Source organism: Poecilia formosa, unplaced genomic scaffold (assembly GCF_000485575.1).
Source record: "Poecilia formosa unplaced genomic scaffold, Poecilia_formosa-5.1.2 Scaffold29, whole genome shotgun sequence".
Lineage (NCBI taxonomy): Eukaryota > Metazoa > Chordata > Actinopteri > Cyprinodontiformes > Poeciliidae > Poecilia > Poecilia formosa.
This window is the reverse complement of record NW_006799968.1, coordinates 877665-896545: the sequence shown is the minus strand read 5'-3', so window position 1 is coordinate 896545 and position 18881 is coordinate 877665. Positions and strand designations below refer to the sequence as shown.

The 18881-nt window shown below is 41.4% G+C and overlaps 1 protein-coding gene across 21 annotated transcripts in view; it reads right to left on the bottom strand.

Annotated features, from left to right (window-relative positions):
• Positions 1 to 1394: 1394 nt before the first annotated feature.
• Positions 1395 to 18881, bottom strand: part of neo1a (neogenin 1a) — a 218097-nt gene continuing 200610 nt past the window's right edge. For 4 of the 21 annotated variants that reach the window (XM_016669950.1, XM_016669956.1, XM_016669957.1 and 1 more), the window contains 13 exons: positions 17771 to 18003; positions 13988 to 14126; positions 12606 to 12713; positions 11791 to 11985; positions 9533 to 9565; positions 9265 to 9333; positions 8433 to 8565; positions 8069 to 8313; positions 7390 to 7482; positions 6938 to 7108; positions 5308 to 5640; positions 4344 to 4480; positions 1395 to 3791 (listed from right to left, as the gene is read on the bottom strand). In XM_016669950.1, the coding sequence (XP_016525436.1) occupies positions 3639 to 3791; positions 4344 to 4480; positions 5308 to 5640; positions 6938 to 7108; positions 7390 to 7482; positions 8069 to 8313; positions 8433 to 8565; positions 9265 to 9333; positions 9533 to 9565; positions 11791 to 11985; positions 12606 to 12713; positions 13988 to 14126; positions 17771 to 18003 (2042 nt within the window). In that variant the 3' untranslated portion in view covers positions 1395 to 3638. Of the gene's footprint in view, positions 3792 to 3813; positions 3928 to 4343; positions 4481 to 5307; positions 5641 to 6937; positions 7109 to 7389; positions 7483 to 8068; positions 8314 to 8432; positions 8566 to 9264; positions 9334 to 9532; positions 9566 to 11790; positions 11986 to 12605; positions 12714 to 13987; positions 14127 to 17770; positions 18004 to 18881 lie in introns of those variants that run through there. The other 17 variants (XM_016669955.1, XM_016669960.1, XM_016669959.1 and 14 more) reach the window with 13 other exon arrangements.

The window sequence follows — 18881 nt, the reverse complement described above, 5'->3', positions numbered from 1 at the left end:
CTCGCCTGTATCCCTACTTCTTAACAATGACCAATCTCTGAGGTCTTTCAGTCTGGTTTCTGTGCTCACCGCAGTATTGAAACTGCTCTTGTCAAAGTGTTCAGTGACAACCACATACATACAGGAACCACAGCGCTGATAATGGACCTCAGTGCAGCATTCAACTCTGTTGATCATGATAAATATTGAAATGACTGGAGAGCTGGGTTGAACACTCTACTAGCACTTCAGTTCAAGTCTAATCTAAAGAATATGGACTTCCTAGTGTCAATAGGTAATTTTCCATCTGAGTTGAGAAAAACCAAATGTGGAATTACCAACACATTTGGTGTTGGTAAATGTGTATTTAATATATTCTCCCCATAGCTCAGATTATTTCAAGTAATGAAGACAGTTACACAGTGAGCCTCCCACCTTTTGAAGAACAAATCTAGGAGTAAAGGAAAATGGCTCGGCAAGATCATGGCAACTCATCCATGTGTTCCTCTTCTCACCCAATGATGCTGGAAATGCTACTATCACAACACTTCATAAGGGAGAGGACATTCACATGTTTCAGAGAACAAGCAGACCTCCTAAACAAAGCTACTGTTTGTTGTACATACAGGTTGCTGTGACGACCTGTTTGTACTCTGATCAGTTTGTTTCTTTTTTGTGTGTCTGTTGTCTTCTTAAACACCCAGTCGGTCGTGGCAGATGGCCGCTCATACCGAGCCAGGTTCTGCTGCAGGTTTCTTCCTGTTAAAGGGGAATTTTCCTTTCTGCTGTTGCTACATGCTCATCCAGGAGGAACAAATTCTGCAAGTCAATCACTTTTTGCTGAGTCTTTGGATTAAAAGTTTTATATTGAATTTGTATAGTAAACTGGACTGCAATGTTTGAGGACTAAGATCAGTTTCGGTGTATGTACTTGGCTTGACATCGGTGTGAATGATTGGATTGAATCAACTTTTGTTTTTCTTTGTAAAGCATGTTTAGACAATAAGTGTTGTAAATTAGCTTTATATGTTTCCACCATAGTAAAGCCTTTTGAATATGACTGTACTTTGATCACATGCACATATTTGTAACACCATTCGTCTGCTTCCATAATTCAATTTAAAAGAGCAACTCATCTTATAGATGAATTTGACACAAAGCTTGGATACGGCTCACAATTTTATGTTCTAATGGTTACAGCATGTTCATGCCATAACAGAGCAATAAACATATGCACAAGTTTCACTACTGATTTGAGTAAATGAAAAACTTGTTATTCTAGATTATTAAGGTGCATTTGTAGCTATATGACCTCTGGTTAATCTACGTATGTCTTAGTGTTTCGCATTTCAAAGAACGCTAAACGCCACATCAGTTTTCCGATAATTTCTGATGAAAAGAAAGACCAGCAGACGTTTACTTTGTTAGTATTCTTAATAGCTTGTATACACAATGTATAGGAGCACCAATAAAAAAACATATTTTTGTCCAAACATTTTTCAACATTTTTTTTAAAAAGCCACAGATTTTTTTTCTTCTTCTTCTACAGAAAGCAAAGAAAGCTCTGTACATGAACAAGCAGAACAACAGAATTCCTCATCACGAGGCGCCAAGTGAAACAACTCAGTCGCTCATTTCATATCATCTCTGAAGCGAAACAAAAAACATTAAAAACAAAAAAAAAGACAAGCTGCCTGCTGCTTACCTAGGACACTACGTTACACAAACAGCTTCTGATATTCAAAACACAAGATATGTAAGAAATTTACTTTCCAAAAATTGTGAAAAAGTGCAATACAGGTTCAACTGTTTTACAACTCAACAGATCGTTTCCCAAATGGAGTCCGGTTCCTTTTTCTCCCAGTTTCCTTCGAAACGTCTTCCTTGTTTGTCTCCAAAGTTAAAATCTCTTACAGTTATACTGACATTCATGACGATGCACATTTATGCAAAACATGGTATTCACAAAAGTAGAGGAAATTACTATGATTGCAAATGACAAAATTTCTTTGGGTAAGAGGGTAATGAAAAACTAGTCTCTGAGATGGACCTTTTATCTTTCTCTTTTTTTTTCCTTTACAGCAGATTTGTGTTCAGAACAATTTTCTTTTTTATTTTTCTTCGTACAAAACCTACCATATATATATCCAAAAAAAAAGGAAAAAAAATCCAGGAGTCCCTTTCAAAAGGTCAACATCATTGCATCTTAGAACGTTTGTAACAGAACCACAACGCGTGTGTCATTCGATGAAGAGGAGAAGGAAACAACCAAAAAAAGAAACATTAAAAAGACTTTGCAGCAAGGAAATGCCCGAGTGTTTCAGCAGAAGATATGTCCAAAAATCAAAGATTGTTTTGTTTTTTTGTTTGTTTCTTTTATTGGAAAACGCACACATACGACCAAACTTGTTGTATAAAAAGATAACTTTTCATCTGCTGCTGTCCGACTGATTGATTGATTGATTGATTGATTGATTGATGCCTTCTTTTTCGGAGAGCTGTTGAGTGGCGGGTGGTGGGGGTCAGCGCCCTGAGTCCGAGGTAACCCTGACCTGCGGGAAGCTGCCACAGTCCCACAGAATGATCCACGGCGGCGTGGGAGAGAGTCGACGGCGAGTCTTCTCCGCAGTCCGACGTACAAACACGTTGGTAAGGCTTTTAAAAAAACGGAGCTCCCCACAACGAACAGGAAAGACCGAAGAGCGATTTAGAGTACAAAGGACAACGTGACGCCGGGGGAAACGGGAAACTGTAGAAACCCGTCAGGCTTTACTCCTCCACTGATATGAAAACTGAGCTTCAGGACTCAATTTAAATCACAAGTAATAATAATAATAATAATAATAATAATAATAAAATAATAATGAAAAAATATTAAAGAAAGAATGAGGCAGTTTAAAAACAACATGTATGTACATATTCATAAGGATACACATGTAAGAAATAAAATAACATTGGAAATAAAAAGTCATGGCACAATATATGACACAAGAGGGTAAAAAGCAAAACGGACACAAAATATTGTGGGTTTGTAAAACAAACAAACAAAAAAAAGTAAAAAAAATAGTAAAGGGGAGTAGCTGACATCCAATGCTCACTTCACTGAAACGGCCCAATAGATATACAAAACGCACAAAGTAAACACTGATCAAACACCGTGTTGTAGTCGGCGCCGCACGAGCGCCGGCATCAATAACCCCCCCTCCCCCCAGCATGTTTATGATCTGTCCTCCTCTTCACTTCATGCCGAGTCGACCAGCGAGGAAAAACAAAAAACGGTGAGATTCACAATCGTTCGGCTGAAAGCAACCAAAAAGTTCATCGTCTCTGAGGTTTGTTCTTCATATCAACATGAAGCATCTCGATTTATCGTCCTCCTCCTCGTCCTCCTCCTCGTCGTGGCAATCTCCTGTCTGAGACTGAAGAAGAAGAAGAAGAAGCAGTTCCTACGTTTCAGTCTGGAGGTTCTGTTTGTCTCTGTCGGGGGCCGCAGGAGGCCAGGTTCGTGTCCACGAGGCCTCTGGATGTGTTTTGCTTGTGAAAGTCGTGTGGCTTATTTCTGCATACATGTGTGTGTGTGTGTGTGTGTGTGTGTGTGTGTGTATGTGTACGGGAGTGTGTGCGAGTGTCTCTCTCTGAGCAAGCGAACGAGTACATGGTCATGGCGCTGTCGTGATGGCGTTCAGGTCTTTCATCAGGCCCTCGAGGTGCGCCATCTCCTCGGTCAGCTCGTCGGGCTCGTAGCTCTGAGGGAGAGGAATAGGGTTACTGCGAGGGGCCGGGGAGGGGCAGGGGGCCAGGGAGGCAAGCACCTGGGATGGGGGAAGGAAGAGAGGAAAGAAGAGGAGGAAAGGAGGGAGAGGAGGTCAGTCAGGGGATCCAACAGAGGCCGACAGGAAGGAGTGGGATGGGGGGGAGTGAGGCGAGCTGGGAGACTGGTCAATGAGACTGAAGCAAGACGAAAGCAAAACATTCACCGAGTGGAGCGACAGTCAATCAAATGAGAGTAAGATGGAGGTAAAAAGCCAGATGGTAAAAACACACACACACACACACACAAAAACGTCATTCCGGTTATGGGTTTCGTTATGATCAGTCGTTAGAACGAATCATTTATGTTTTGAAAGCAGCCGAGAAATTAAAACGAGGTTGAAGTTGGAAGAAGAAACAAGATGAGGGAAAGAGCAAAAACAGAAAATGTGGTTACAACAAGTCCTGCTGAAAGGAACGTTTACAACCCAGAGCCTAGAGAAACAAAATGCACATGGAATTTGGAGTGTGATGTGATAAGATAACATTCATGGATATTTACCACCATCATCACTGCAATGCTACCAAAAGCCACCGTGAGGCGGTATACTCACGCTGTCTACGTCCTCCAGCATTTTGCTCGTCTCTGGTACGTCGGGGGCGTTGGGCACCGTTACGATCATTGGAGTGCGCGTTCTCCCTAGTGTTCCAATGGAGGCTGTTTTTACGACGTGAGGGTGAGTGGGAGGCCCTAGGGGAGGAAGAGGCTTATAGTTAGAGCTGGCAGTATTCATAACTCTGTCTGTACACATTTCACTGTGTCACAACCTCAAAATGTTACGGTTTTTTTGCAGGGTGGGGGGTTGACAGACCAACACAAAGACTGTCAAATGTCCTTGTTTCAGCCTGAGAAACAAAGACATTTCTCAGGTTGAAAAGTCAAACATTTTCTAGAAAAACCTCTAGAAATTTCTGAGTTTTTTCTAGAAATGTTTGACTTTTCAACCTCAGAAATGTCCTTGTTTTTTCTTGTTTCCCTGAAAACGCTCCTCTTAAAGTGCTTTAAGGTCATTTCAGTCAGACTTATTGGACTTTATTGCTAGGTTTGCAGTTGTAGCATGCTCTTACCATTTTGTCATGATGGGTTAAGCAGTGCTACGTTAGCTCTTCAGAGCTTGGGGTATTGTTTTATAAGCTGCTTCAAAGTTCCACTTAGCCTTATTTATGTCTGCTGTGTTTTTTGACTAAGAAAACCTCTGAGGCCTTTGCAGAATAGCAGAGTTTACACACAGGTGGATTATTTAGTGACTCAGTGACTTCAGAAAGAAAACAGCTTGGAAAGGGATTTTATTTAAAGGCGGATATATAGAAAACTGTTTTGAAAGCCTTTTATTCTCAGGCTGCTGAGCAAATGAGCATAATTATTCTGGATTAGAGTGAATGTGGATTGAAAAGGAACGCAAGAAATCTGAAGGACAAACATTAACTTGGCTGTAAATATCAAACTTAACATTACAAGATAGATTTAACAGAATAAAACATTGTAAGCATATAAATAAAGGCTATAACACAACTCACACTGGTGGTAAACAGACTCAGGGTATGTCTGAGGCGAGTGCTCACCAGTCTGAGCGAGCAGAGGTGTGCTGGGCAGGGCGGGGGATTCGTACGACGGATGGCCGGAGACCGGGATCGCCGGTACGGCGAAGCTCTTGAGGGGGTGGGCGTGGGCGTGCGGGTGGGCTGGCCGGTGCGGCGGCAGGTTGCTGGAGTAGCTGGGCTCTTCCTCGGTGGTGGTGGAGCCGTGGTAGCTGCCCTCCGGGTCAGCCATGATCTCGGAGGGGCAGGAGACCTGGGAGGAGGCGGTAGGCGGGGGGAGGGGCTCCGAACTCGGCGTGTTCCTCACGGACTCTGGAGGAGAGGCAGAGGAAGTAAGTGAAAGCGCAGGATTTAAACCATCGACATTCATGACTGTTGGGTGAAAGAACTGTGCAGAAGAGATGAGGATGGAAAACACATAGAAATTAATTTAAAGAGTTCTCCAGGGTGTCATTGAATTTGAGAACTAAGTACTAAAGATAACATTTTGAACCCACTGGCTCATTTGTTTTCAGCTTCCATAATCTGAATAAATTACAGTTTTGCTTGTCTTGGGCGCAATTTACATTAATGGCTCTGATTTTTTGGCAAAATTAGCAATTTAGATGCATCATCTCAAACTCCACATTATACACAACCAGAGACTTCATTAAAACGAGAAGATGACGGCGACAAAAATAAACAGTCAGCTGCAGATATTTTATGCTAACATGAACGGCGTCCTCTGACCTTTTCGGGTTAGCCCGTTGCGCTTATGTGCAAAGTATGAAACATTATGTGGAATACAACAAAACCTGTAAATTCATCAGAGATCGGAACGAAGCAATTATCCAGTCAGCACGGCTTTGTTTTGCGAAATTAGCGTTGAATATTCCTACAATTTCAAACGCCCAGAGTATAAAGCAACTATTGTCATCACAATTTCAATGGCATCATTAAACCTCTATTTGAAACAAATCTCATTTGTCCAATCTATTGAAAAAAGAACTATTTCAGTGAATTGATATATTTAGTAAGTGTTTTTAGGAACTGCATTTCATCACCTTTAATTCAAAATATAAAATACTGATCAAACCTTAACTAAATTCTGCACTGTGCAGATATTTATTCAAGCAGTTTTCCATTGCTTTTACTCCATCTGGAAAAGCAGAAAAAAGGCCTATTTCGTATCTATGTTACCAGCACCTTACATAGTTTAAAACTGCAGTATTTAAAGCAATTAAACGCTTATTCGAGATTTACGCTACTTGTGAAAACATCTGTATGGGGGAAAATCTAAACTGTTCATCCAAAAGAAGAGGAAAAAAAGCTGACAGGAAAGTGTAATAATATATGAAAACATTAAGAAAAATCCTCATTTTATAATCAACTGTTTGGATCTAGGCTCTTCTATTGCAACAAGGCCAAAAAAAAAGGGGCAACTGGCTTTGGCATTTTAATCCCATCATTATTTGAATAAACTAGAGAAAATCTACAAGACAGTAGAGATAAATTACAATAACAAGATGGCGGCAGCTGCCCAAAGACGAATAATCAAATGTTCAATAATTGAAAGTGGCCTGCCCTCGTGCGGCTTCCTCCGGCCGTCCAGCAGGGGGCAGTGTCTCACCTGAAGAGTCCACCCTCTCTAGGTGGGAGATGGGGGTGGCGCAGGCATGCGGGCGCGGGTACCCGCTGCCTTGATGGTAGAGGTAGCTGCGTGTCGGTGATACCAGGCTGCCCATGTGATAATGGTGATGATGGTTATCGAGGGAATGGATGGGGTGAGCACTAATCACGGCTGTGAATGGAAATGGACGTGGATACACACAAACACACACACACACACACAAACAGGATGAGAGATGCTTAATGAACGGTGAGGATCCAAGCATGCAGATTCCTGCGATAAACACACTCCCACTCAGGAAGTAGAAAAATTCACAAATAAAGTAAAAAAACAAAAAAAAAAATCATAGAAGCATGGACTAGATGAATCTGTTGCTTTTGATTTCGAGAGATTTTTTTCTTTCTTCCATAATTACTATTTAGTTGCTGTGACACGTTCACACACACACTTACGCTGGGGCGGCTGAGCGTCAAAAGGCATCATCATTTTAGGCCTCATCACCCGGCGGCCTGCGAGTGTGGACATGCTGTCGTCTGATTCGTGGCCTAAAAGGTACGGTGGAAATGAGCCAATCAGATCAGTTGCTGTTCTGACGTTGAGTGTTTCTAGTTAATGATCCCTCATTACTTTAATCCGCTTTGTATCGCTGTGTGATATTTCCAAATGTCAAACTCCGATCGTCGCCTGCACTTGAAGGAAATCGCGGCTATCAAAGAGGGCTCGAAGCGTTATGATGTGTAATGAGCGTCGTGAGCTATGTCATGATGCAGCATGAAATGTTTTGCATGGCAATCACAGACAAAAAAAAAACAACAAAAAAAAGAAGAAAAACACATCCTTCACTAAAAATTGTCCAATAAACCTTCAGACAGGCTCCTGGAAGCATACCTGCAGGTTTTTACTGAATTTCCAGCTCAAATAATGAACTCACTTTTTTCTTTTCTTTGGTCAATCTCTTAAAATGCCACTTCCTGTCTGCCAGGCAGAGTCAAACTTATGCTGGGTGTTATTATGAATGTGCACTCAGGCAGCAAAGGTGACATTTTGCTTTGATCTGTTTTTATTCCAAAACATTAACTTAGAAGTGTTGCCTTTTACGGGCGTTGGGATGGGAAGGGGGGCAAACCTGACCTCGGTAGGAGTTGCGCCTCTGCTGCAGGTGGGGGTTGCTCTCCAGGCCGCTGTCGGCGGGGGTGATGTCCTGCGAGGTGCGAGGGATGGGCGTTTCGGTCATGACCGGGTTGGGTTCCGGCGACTTGTCTATGGGTTTCAGTTCCAGCCTCTCGTGGTGAATCCAAAGGTCCGGCGGCTTCAGGTCTTTGGAGTTTCCCTTGTACTTATGGGAGCCGTTTGATGACTTCGAGGCCGCTCGCTTTCTGCAGGGGGGGCAGGGGGAATGACAAGAACGCATCGTTTATACAAGCGAAGACGACAACCGGAAGAGAGAATGATGAAGAAACAAATAACAGAACGAAATGAGTTAGTAAGATCTCACTTCTTCTGCTGGGACGTGCTGCGCCGCGTGCACAGTAAGGCTCCCACCACCACCACTACGGTGGTGAACACTCCCACTGCGATTATGCTGACGATGATCACGGTGAGATTCTCATTTCTTTGACCTATTTTACCTCGAGAGGAGAGAAAGTGAATTAGACTAGAAGTGCTAAGTCACATGCACAGGAGCACCTTGAGCACCGTTGACCTGAAGTTGCCGCTTCAGGCTTCATCGGTCGTTCATATTAATGTGAATTTTGGTGTCTGAAAAGCTCTACTGGTGTCTCCACCACCACATTTGATCTGAGGTCTTGTTCAAATGTAGTGGATCGTTTTCACACCTGATAGTTCGGTCAACTCGGTTCGACTGGGGACTAACATTGCAACATTTGTTACATTTCCAGCTGGTGCAGTTTGCTTTCAAACGGCGATGTGTCAAGCAACCCAAATCGATCACAAAACCATTGACCCACCTCTTACATGCGGTGGGACGCCACCAGGAACTACGGAAGAAAATGACAGGAAAACCTCAGAAGACACTGAGCGCAACTTCGTTCCTCACAAAACGTAAACAATGGAATGGTGACAGATTGTATCGATTAAGAGATTTCTCTTTTGTCTTTGGCAAAAGATGACGAGACATTTCTCCTGCTAGTGTATGATTGAGTGCAATGGTGCTTCTGTGATTTATTTTGCTCTTTCTCCGTCTCCTTCTGCTGTAAATGTCATTCTTTGAGAAACAAAGCAGGGGTGGCCTTCCAATTAGCCATCCAATTAGCTTTAAAAGCCAATGGCAATCACAGACTAGTCAGCAGGTGGGATTAAGGACTTACCATCTGAATTTCGAGGGCCAATTGGATACAAGTTGCCTGAAGGTCCCGGCTTTGGTGGAATATTTGAAGCTGAGTCAAACAGAGAGAAAGAAAATAAGATTATTCAGGCCTTCTGGTGCAAATTCAACTTTCTACAAACTCTACAAGCACAAACACAATCTGGCAGTCATGCATTGCAAGTTGTCATCAGCCCAGAAGATGGAGATGCTTAGAAAGAGAAGCACATGAGGTGCAGTTGGCAGTGATAAAGTGAGAAGAGGGAGTTTACCTTGGTCATTAGCCATTTTGTCAGAGGACTCGGCTTAACAGGCCAAAGGAGAGCAGAGAGGAAGAGACAATAAAACGCAAAACAAAAACAGTTAGCTGAGAAGAGAGGCAAGGGAGAAAGAAATACGAGGGGTTGGAGGGCAGATGGGGGACTGTGGGGTGGAAGAGGGGCAAATCTAGAGGAATGAAAAACACGTGAGAAAACCAAAAACCGTTGCTGAACAGACAGAGCAGAGCTGATAAAAGGAACAAAGCGTCGATCCAGAAATGATTCAATCGTCCCACAATAAAAGTACAGATTGATTTCCAAAACTTAAAATGCTTTGCAAAACAAAACAATAATAAATAAATAAAAATAATGGCAATAAAATAAAACAGCCCTGCTAAGTAACTGAAATTAAAACCAAAATGAGCTGCGTGTGGCTCCCCAACCCAAATCATCCCGAGTGTTTTAATACAAACTACGCAGCGGAGCAGATTTCAAAGAGAACGACTTTGAAATCGTTCTCTTTGAAACGATTCCAAGAGAATCGTTTAAAAGAGAAACGATTCTTTTTGAAAGAATTCCAAGAGAATCGTTTCAAAGAGAAACGATTCTCTATGAAAGGACTCCAAGAGAATCTTTGAAACGATTCTCTTTGAAACGATTCAAAGATTCAAACGATTCAAAGAGAATCGTTTGAAAGAGAACGATTTCTCTTTGGAACGAGAAATCGTTCAAAGAGAAATAAATGCAACTTTGGCACAAAAAAAAAATCTATAGCAAATAAAAGTAAAGAATACAGTTAGGGCAGTGTACGATTTTAATTCAACGTCTCAGAAGACGGATTATTAGTTAATAGGGCAAACTGACAGGAAACAGCAGCTGCAGCAATAAAAGTAAAGTTCTAAAGCTGCCTTAGCTGATGTGTAGTATTTGTAATCCACCTACAAGGTTTGCAAAAGTATTTGAACTTGATGAAGATTTTCACATTTTCCCACATTACAACCACAAACATCACTGCATTTTACTGGAAGGTTATGCAGGTTGTCAAAGTTAACGTGTTAACGCGTTAGCGATTAATCTAAAAAGCTTAAGGAGCTAATATTACATCACGCGATTAATCGCATTAATCTGCTTTAATCTCCCGCGGAGGGTTGTTCAGATCACAGCAGCGCGTTACACGGTCTTGTACTGCGGTCAACAATGTAGAGTCACAAACACGAGTGAATAGATGAGTGAGGAAAGTCAGGCTGGCGAGCTCAAAAACGCCTCGATGTGTACAGGTTTGGGTAAAACCAAACCTGCACACATCGAGGTGTACATGTTGCAATGAGGGATTATCCTTCCACCAAAGTACAAGCAGGTTGTAGTTAACATTTCTAAATTTACACTTGAAATATAATGATTTCTTTTGCAATTTCTTGAATATGAAAACCTGGAAAAAAGTCATTTTCAGACGTGTTTGATTCGAGAGAATAAAACATTTTTTGAAAATGTCCATATTTACACCTTATGCTTACAAAGTTAATCATGATAAATCACAGCGCTGGAGTGTGATTAATCTGATTACATTTTTTAAGTGATCAACAGCACTAATACTTATGGCAGAAATTTAGAAATTTAAAGCAGCGAAAAACCCAAAGAATGGTGTCTGTTCAGAAGCCTAACTCGGTTTGCCGCAGTAATTGTTACGAAGCAAAGATTTCAGATCTTTATTTCTACAATATTTTGACAAAAGAAAAAAAAAAAACATGCACTATTTTTCTTCCACTTTCAGAGTTACACTATGCCGTACATTGTTTTGGTATTTCAAATAGAAACCGCATAAAATATATAGGACTTTGTGCTTGTGATGTAATAAAATGTGAAAAGGTAGAAAGACGAAGGCTGTACTAAAGCCATTGTTATTACAACGTCACTGCACCAATATCCACATCAGAAAAAACTGCCTGGACTCAAACAAATGGTAATTATTTAATTCAGATTCTGTGTTTGGTGACATTTGTTTATTTCTTTTTTTTTTTTTTTTTTTTGGATGCAGGTTTCGGCCAGAAGGAACTTTTTCAATAAAACCTTGTTGCTCAGGTGGAAGATTTGTGCTTTTTGTTAGTTGCTGAGTGGACAACTCATTATAGCCAAGGAAGGAATTATAAATCATAACAGCAGCCCTCCTGTACAACAACAACAACACAAAAAACCTAAATAAGATTTGTAAGCCTTGCTGATGTTTCCACTTCGATCTGTGGACCGTTCTCCTGCACATTTTGGACACTTACTCTTGGGAGTTCTGAACTGAACTGGCTCCGACATGGGCCCCATTCCTTTGGAGTTCCTGGCCTGGATCTTGAAGTAGTACGTCGTGTCCAGAGTCAGCTCCTGGATCTGGTGAGTGAGGCGGTTCCCCACCACAGGCTCGATGACCCAGTCGTGGACCACCGCGTTGACGTCTGTGCTGTAGTAGATAATGTAACCTGAGAGGACAAGACAGGCGGAGTTAGACGGCATCTTCAAATTCAGAACGGGGACTTTAGTTTGCACTGATGGACATAAAACGTCAAAACATTTTCTGCAACTCGGCACACAAGACGGTGGACATTCATGTCGATAACTTTTGTAATTATTCATTTCAATAAGGTTAGTATTCCTTAGGATGTAGAGTTAAATAACACTTTCCATTTTAAATTGTGGATTTTTTAAGGTTGAGCAGCAAAGGATTATGGGATATTTAACCAAAACACAAAAGCCATGTTAGCACTGGGGTCATTTTTCATTTTAGGTAAATATCAACAGTATTAATATTGGATATTGATATCAGGCCAAATTTTCATACCAGTGCATTCTTAATTAATACTACGTAAATTATATTTCAAGATAACTCAGCAATAAAACTCATTGAAAAGTTAAATTAACATAGATGTTTAATACTTTAACAAAGAAGACATAAAAGAAAAGTTTGAAGTTCGTTTCTCCCTCAGCAGTGGAAAATTGGCACCATTATCAAATCAAACCTCTACTTCAGATATAAATTCCCCACATATTTTTATGTTGCATGCAGAAGCGCCACAAGACAGGAAGTTAGTTTGATGCTCACCGGTGATCTTCCCATTGGCTTCAGAGGGAGGCTGCCAGTTGACTATTATGGTGCGTGGCTTGTTCTCTTTGCTCACCACTGTCACATCTTTTGGGGCGGAGCTTGGGGCTGAGGCACGGACAGAAGGAGTTAAACGTGTTTTTAAAATGAAATATCAGAAAGAAAATAATTGTGTTGCTGTGACTGATATTGTTTGACCTCATAGGATCCATTTGTTTGCTCACATGTGCGACAAACCCCTGCCTGGGACGGAACAGAAACTTTTAGAAAACAGTTTAAATTCTCCATTTGTCACTTAAAGTACCTGCTTCGTTCTGTTCGGTGTTGTGAAGGTGTTAACAAAAATCTTTTGTTATATTTTAGTGTGAAAAAATACAATAAGAGTGTTTATGTAAAACTATTTTAAATGGCTCCTAACGCTAGTTGAGGGGAACATGTGCCTTTCATTATCTTCATTTAAATTTTAGTTAGTTGAGTTTTAGATTAGATTTACTCTTGAAGCCTAAAACTCTCCAAAATACTGAAATACATACCATGATCTAACTGCTTATAAAAAACAGCAAAAACAGGAAAGCAGCAATGAGCCTAGTTTCTGTGTCTTTATTTATATTTTTTTGAGTTGCAAAAAAATATAGCCAAGACCAATTGCACAGACTGTTACACTGCCCTAGTTATATTCGTTTAACCTCGCATTCTGTCATTGATCTGCACCTCTGTGAGCATAATTTCATTCTGTGATGTAGAGATATGGCATCACATGCACAACATCAACAGGTAAGATTAAAACAAACCATTGATTTACTGGGATTAACTAATTAAAGGGAAACTATATTCACAAGAGGAATGCCCTATAGTTTGAAGGCAGAGATCAGAAAAGGACCAATAAAACCAGTAAAGGTTTTTTTTCTCCATCTAAAAGCAGAGACTGGGGCAGGTGTTGGATTGTGACTCCTCAGATGGAGAAACATGGCCATGAGTCTGTAAATCAAGAAGAATACTGGAATAAATATCAGCAAAAAAACCCCAACAATTCTCATTCATTTTCTTCCCAGTGTTAGTCTGATTGTGTATTTTGAGGTTGATGTGTGGTTATGCCTACTGTCCTCTGAGGAAGTCTGGTAGAATTATCCCCAATTACCAAATTGGAGGCAAGCTGCCTAATTTGAACAGCAGAGCTGCTCATAAATACCTGTCCAGATTATTGTACCGTTCTGCCATCACTTCTGGTGTGCCCCCTCCTTCCATTTGAGCTGCAAGAAGTTCACTGTTATTCCCAACCAGCCAGGGGTTTGTCACTCTGCAGTCACTGATGATTCTCTCATCACGAATGTTTCTCCAGGAATGTGTGTGTGTGTGTGTGTGTGTGTGTTGGCGGTGTTTACTGGTCTCAAAGGTGGTCCCTTGAGCGGTCATGCTCCATGTGCTAGCGCGGCGGCCCTTGGTCACCATGACGGAGAACTCGTAAAGCGTGTTGGGCTTCAGGCCTGTCACTACGTGGCTCAGACTTGTGCTGTTGGCCATCTGGAAGAGTAAACAAGCAAAGAGAAACATGAGAACAAAAAAAGAATAATGTAGTTAGAAAGACAGAAAAGATGAAAAATGAGAAACAACCAGAAAAAATTAAAAAAATTACAGTTTACGAAAAGACTTCTTGTCTCCCAAAGGCTAGAATGAAGAAGAACTTTATTTATAAGATAATCGGATTTAGAAAATGGAAGAAAAATGTTCAACACGAGTAGGAACCACTTTTTTTGGAACCACCTTAGAGGTGGTACGAGCCGGACGTAGCCAGGTATTGGGCGCAAGCCACTTGATAGTCAGCAGACTGTATTCATTGATGGCCCGTGGATTTACGTCATCTTCACCGTCACCTTATCCAATTTGAGATCATAGAAGTTGGCATGATGACGAAAATAGTAAAACCTTGACGTCCAAATCTCTTTTATCAATTGTGGCGGAAGAGCAAATCCAGCATCAACTGGATTGGAGGAATGCGCAACAAACGTACATTTTGGAGAAACTGGGCGCCCAAGAGTACTCGCACAAAATGACATAATTAGAGCGTCAACACAGCCCCCCGCCAATGTTCACGTCCACATAGTGAGGAACGCACCGCCGATAGAGACGCAGCCAATTTGACTAGAATCGAACCAGACATTAACCGGCTAGAGTGAGGCTTCACAATGGAGAAGGTGCTAGAAGCAGTTCGCTAATCACACCAAACGCACAAAAATTGGCCAGGCGTCTACCTCCTGAATTGATTTACGTGCACCATTACACACCTACTAAAAACAATACGTCGGAAAAGTCTGAGCAAATAAAAACACTGCAGGTCGCCGTTTTCTCACGGCTTACTGCACTCTGGTGACGAGAAAAACAATTTTCTGCATACTGAAGTGCTCTTTAACAGAACCGCAAACAGGCTCTCTAAAAGAATTTCAAACCTGCGCGAGAAGTCTAGACAAAACAAATGGGCTCTACAACCACAAAGAAACACTTAAACCATAAACACACCTTGCGGACATGCTTAAACACTGACTTATGCAACCATTTTACTTGCTCTCCACTGAGTCGGGCCGTCATGAAAAAATAAAGCATAAGTGGGAGAATCGGGTTAAGCAAAGGAGCCGGTTGCCACGGCAGTTCTCCGCCGGGGGGCTGCCAAACAGAGGGCAGTGGGGTAAGCTGGCAAAGCGCTCCACTCTTTAGCTGCACGCAGCCAGTTTAAGAGCAGTCATTCCCTCAATAATGCACAAGCCTGTCTGGTTAGACTCGATCTAAGAGAGGCATTAAAGTGACAGCGCTTCTGTTGTTTGTGTCTGTAGAACGCCAGAAAAACACAAGGAGACACAGGACGACGTTTCCAGAGCGCAGCGCCGTCTTAATATATGTGATTTCATTAACAGGACAGAAACATAATAAGCCCGAGCTGCTCTTTAATTATTGTCACGCTGTGTGAATCAGACCACTTAGAGCATCCACTTGTAACAAAAGACTGAGCTGTTCGTGTTGAACTTGTGTTGATTTACTTTATGGTCCATTTATCGCACAGTGTTTAAATGGCATTTTCCCCCTCTGTTTTCCCCGGAATAACAATAAATAAATCACGAATCTCTTTACGTTGACGTCGAGCAGCGTGCGTTTGAAGCCCGTCAGCTGACTCAGTGCGGCTTCCCGGCTTGCGTTCGTTTATTTTGGTGCGTCCCGTGAGCTGGCGGCACGGGGAATGCGTTGTCAGATCTACACCCTCTTCTCTTTTTTCCTCTGCCTCTGTTTGTCTTGTCCTTGTTGAATAATTTATCAGTAAACTCAAGCCTTTATCTGAGCTCCACTCGGTCACTGTTTCCACACACGTTCACGAAACCAGAAGGATGCAGGCAAACGTGACGACCCCAAACTGAGAAAACTGCAATTTGAATTTTACCTTCAAAAAAACATTTAAAAGTTAATTTGCACAAATCCTTAGCCGTTACTCAGGCTAAAAACAAACAGCTATGAAATTCAAACCGCGGCTCTGCCTGGGATAAATATTCATAGTCCTGCTGTTTCTGTCCGGAAAACAATGTTCAAACCGATTTTCAAATTATAGGAATAATCCTTCTGAGATTACAACTACTCATTAGCATCGTCCGTTTTCCTCCACAAGGAGCGTGTTGAGTGTAGCTGCCCTGCAAAACTGCTTCTGTCCACAACAGTCAATAATCTGGACATGTGAGTGGCCTCTACTGCTATTTAATATCTTCTGATAAACTACTGGAAATGTGTCCAGCGTTTTCTCTGCATCAGGTTGGGCCTCCCACACGTCATGTCCTTGAGTCTCATTTAAAAAGGTTTCTGACCCTTTCAGTTTCCATCCACAACATAACGGTGGCAATATGCTTGTTGAATTCTATTCAGAAAAATACTCTTTTGTCAACAAAATAAGAACAACTAAAACACAAACAGCCTCAACAACAGTTTTATTTATAAATGTATTTCTTTATCGCCTTTATATGCTGTCAGCTATCACTCTAAGATTCCCACTTGTTCTGCCAACACCCACAGTACAGATCAGAGCTGATGGACTCTGGTTCTGCTCGAGGTTCCTTCCTGTTCAAAAGGAAGCTGTTCCTCTCCCCTGTCGCCTCATGCTTGCTCAAGATGAGAGAGTTTTTGCAAAGTCAATGACCTCTTTGCTAAATGACATTAAATAAATGAATAAGCTGCGCTGACTAGAGTACACAGACTCTACAAAAAGACAATTTGCTGATACAAAGTAAATCTACATTTTGCATTTAAGATATATATAAATAAAACCTCTGTCTGTAAATATGTTTATGCCAATATGTTTAGTGAAAAATTATTTTATTCCATTTTAGGTTAAAAAATGTTTTTTTTTTCTTATTTCAAAAGGAAATCAATTATTTATTTGCATCTTTTAGTGTATTTCCACTAATACAATCTGTAAAATCTGCAACATAGGCTAATTTCTTTTATCTAATTAATTATCAGAATAATTGTTAGAATAATCAATTACCAAAATAAAAGTTAGTTGCGGCGTTACATACAACTGCAAAAGATGCGCCTCAATTCTAAGCCGTTTTATGCATGTTTATTAACGACGGTAGTAAACGTGGAGGGGGAAACTAGACTGCAAGATTATAGATCCTACAGATCACATTATATTGCATTTATAGCTTCTGGTGAGACAACATCATATAGTTTACATAGAACTCTCTTTTTGGTGCAAAACTGTTTAAAGGGTAGTGCGCTGTGTTATCAGTCTGGAGTTTTTACATGTTGCACATAAAACAAAAGCGAGTGAAGCGTCTGTCTGTCGCTTTATAGCTCACACGCTTAAATGACAACAGATGTTTTTGTTCTCCGCTACAAACGTCAGCACTGTGGTTCCCCTGAGGTCCAGAGCCGCCGACAGATTACTTCGCTCTGTGCCATCATGCGATATTACTGCCTGCACATCAGCACCTTTGGTGGTGTCAGAACGCACGACAAGTAAAAGCAAAATAAGGAATTCAAAGGGTATTAGATATCAGTGATGTTTTATTTAGAGGGAACAAATTCAGCTTTTCTTGGAGTGAATTACCCTTTAAATAAACAAAAGCAGGGCTATAACTCGAGTAAATGAGATTTAAAATTGAACTAAACTGAAAGGAAAAGTCTCTCACCTTCACTTTGGTGTTGGCGGGGATGTTGGTCTTCCATCGCACGGTGTAGTGGCGGTTGTCGGTGATCTTCTGGTTCTTGGGCAGCGAGTTGTCGGCCCACGTCACCTTGATGGTGTCGTGGCTCAGCACGGAGGCCTGCACGCCGACGGGAGGCATCATGGGACTGGGGTCGGGCGCTGGGGTGTATGGAGCATGGAACAGTTCGTACAAGTCAACATCGGGGTCTATGGGGTCTGCGTGTCAGGCAGTAAAAAGCCCGCATGCATTGATTGCACACACACACAATTAAATAAAAAAGGACAAAAATTAAAAACACAACGGGAAGCGTGGCGTGGAGGATGAGAGAGTGGAGTCAAAACAGGAGCGGTGGAGGGAAGGAGAGGAGGGAAAAATAAAAGGTTAATGCGTTAAAAATGAAGGTCGGTGGTGGTGAGGAGGAGGAGGGGAGGAAGGAGGAGGGAAAGGGGAGAAGGGGTGGGGTTTTGGGTGGGATTGGGAAGGTGGAAGAGAAAAAGAGAGGACACTATTAGAAAAAATAACAGACACTGACCTCTAGAACAAGCAAACCTATAGAACTGGTTGCTGTGTGAAATCTACCCGACAGTGTGTGAAGCTAAAGTGACGGCAGCACTACGGAGAGACAGGAGGAGATCAGCTATTCATGGCAAGATTCACTGCAAATGGGAAACCAGAGTGAAAGACACCACAAAACCCACAAAGACTTACCAAGAATATCTGGTCTACTTTCTAGTGCAGATATTGTAGTCAACTTGAAATAAGACAGAACCAGCTATTTCTAGCTTTTCAGTAAGAAATAGGAGCTTGTTTTAAGTCAGTAATTCCTTAATCTTGATGAAAAAGTGCTGGTTGTAAGTGAAATAATCTCCCAGTGGAACAAGATGTTTTTCCCATATTACACATTGAAATGTCTTGTTTCACTGGCAGATTATTTCACTCATAATTAATACTTTTACATCAATATTAAAGGGGCAGTGTTATGTAAAATCAACGTTTTTTTTGTCCAACTTTACATCAATTATAGTATGTAAAACGACTGCATGGACCTAGCGCCACCTTCAAACACAAAAAGTCATGTTTGATATATGACTGA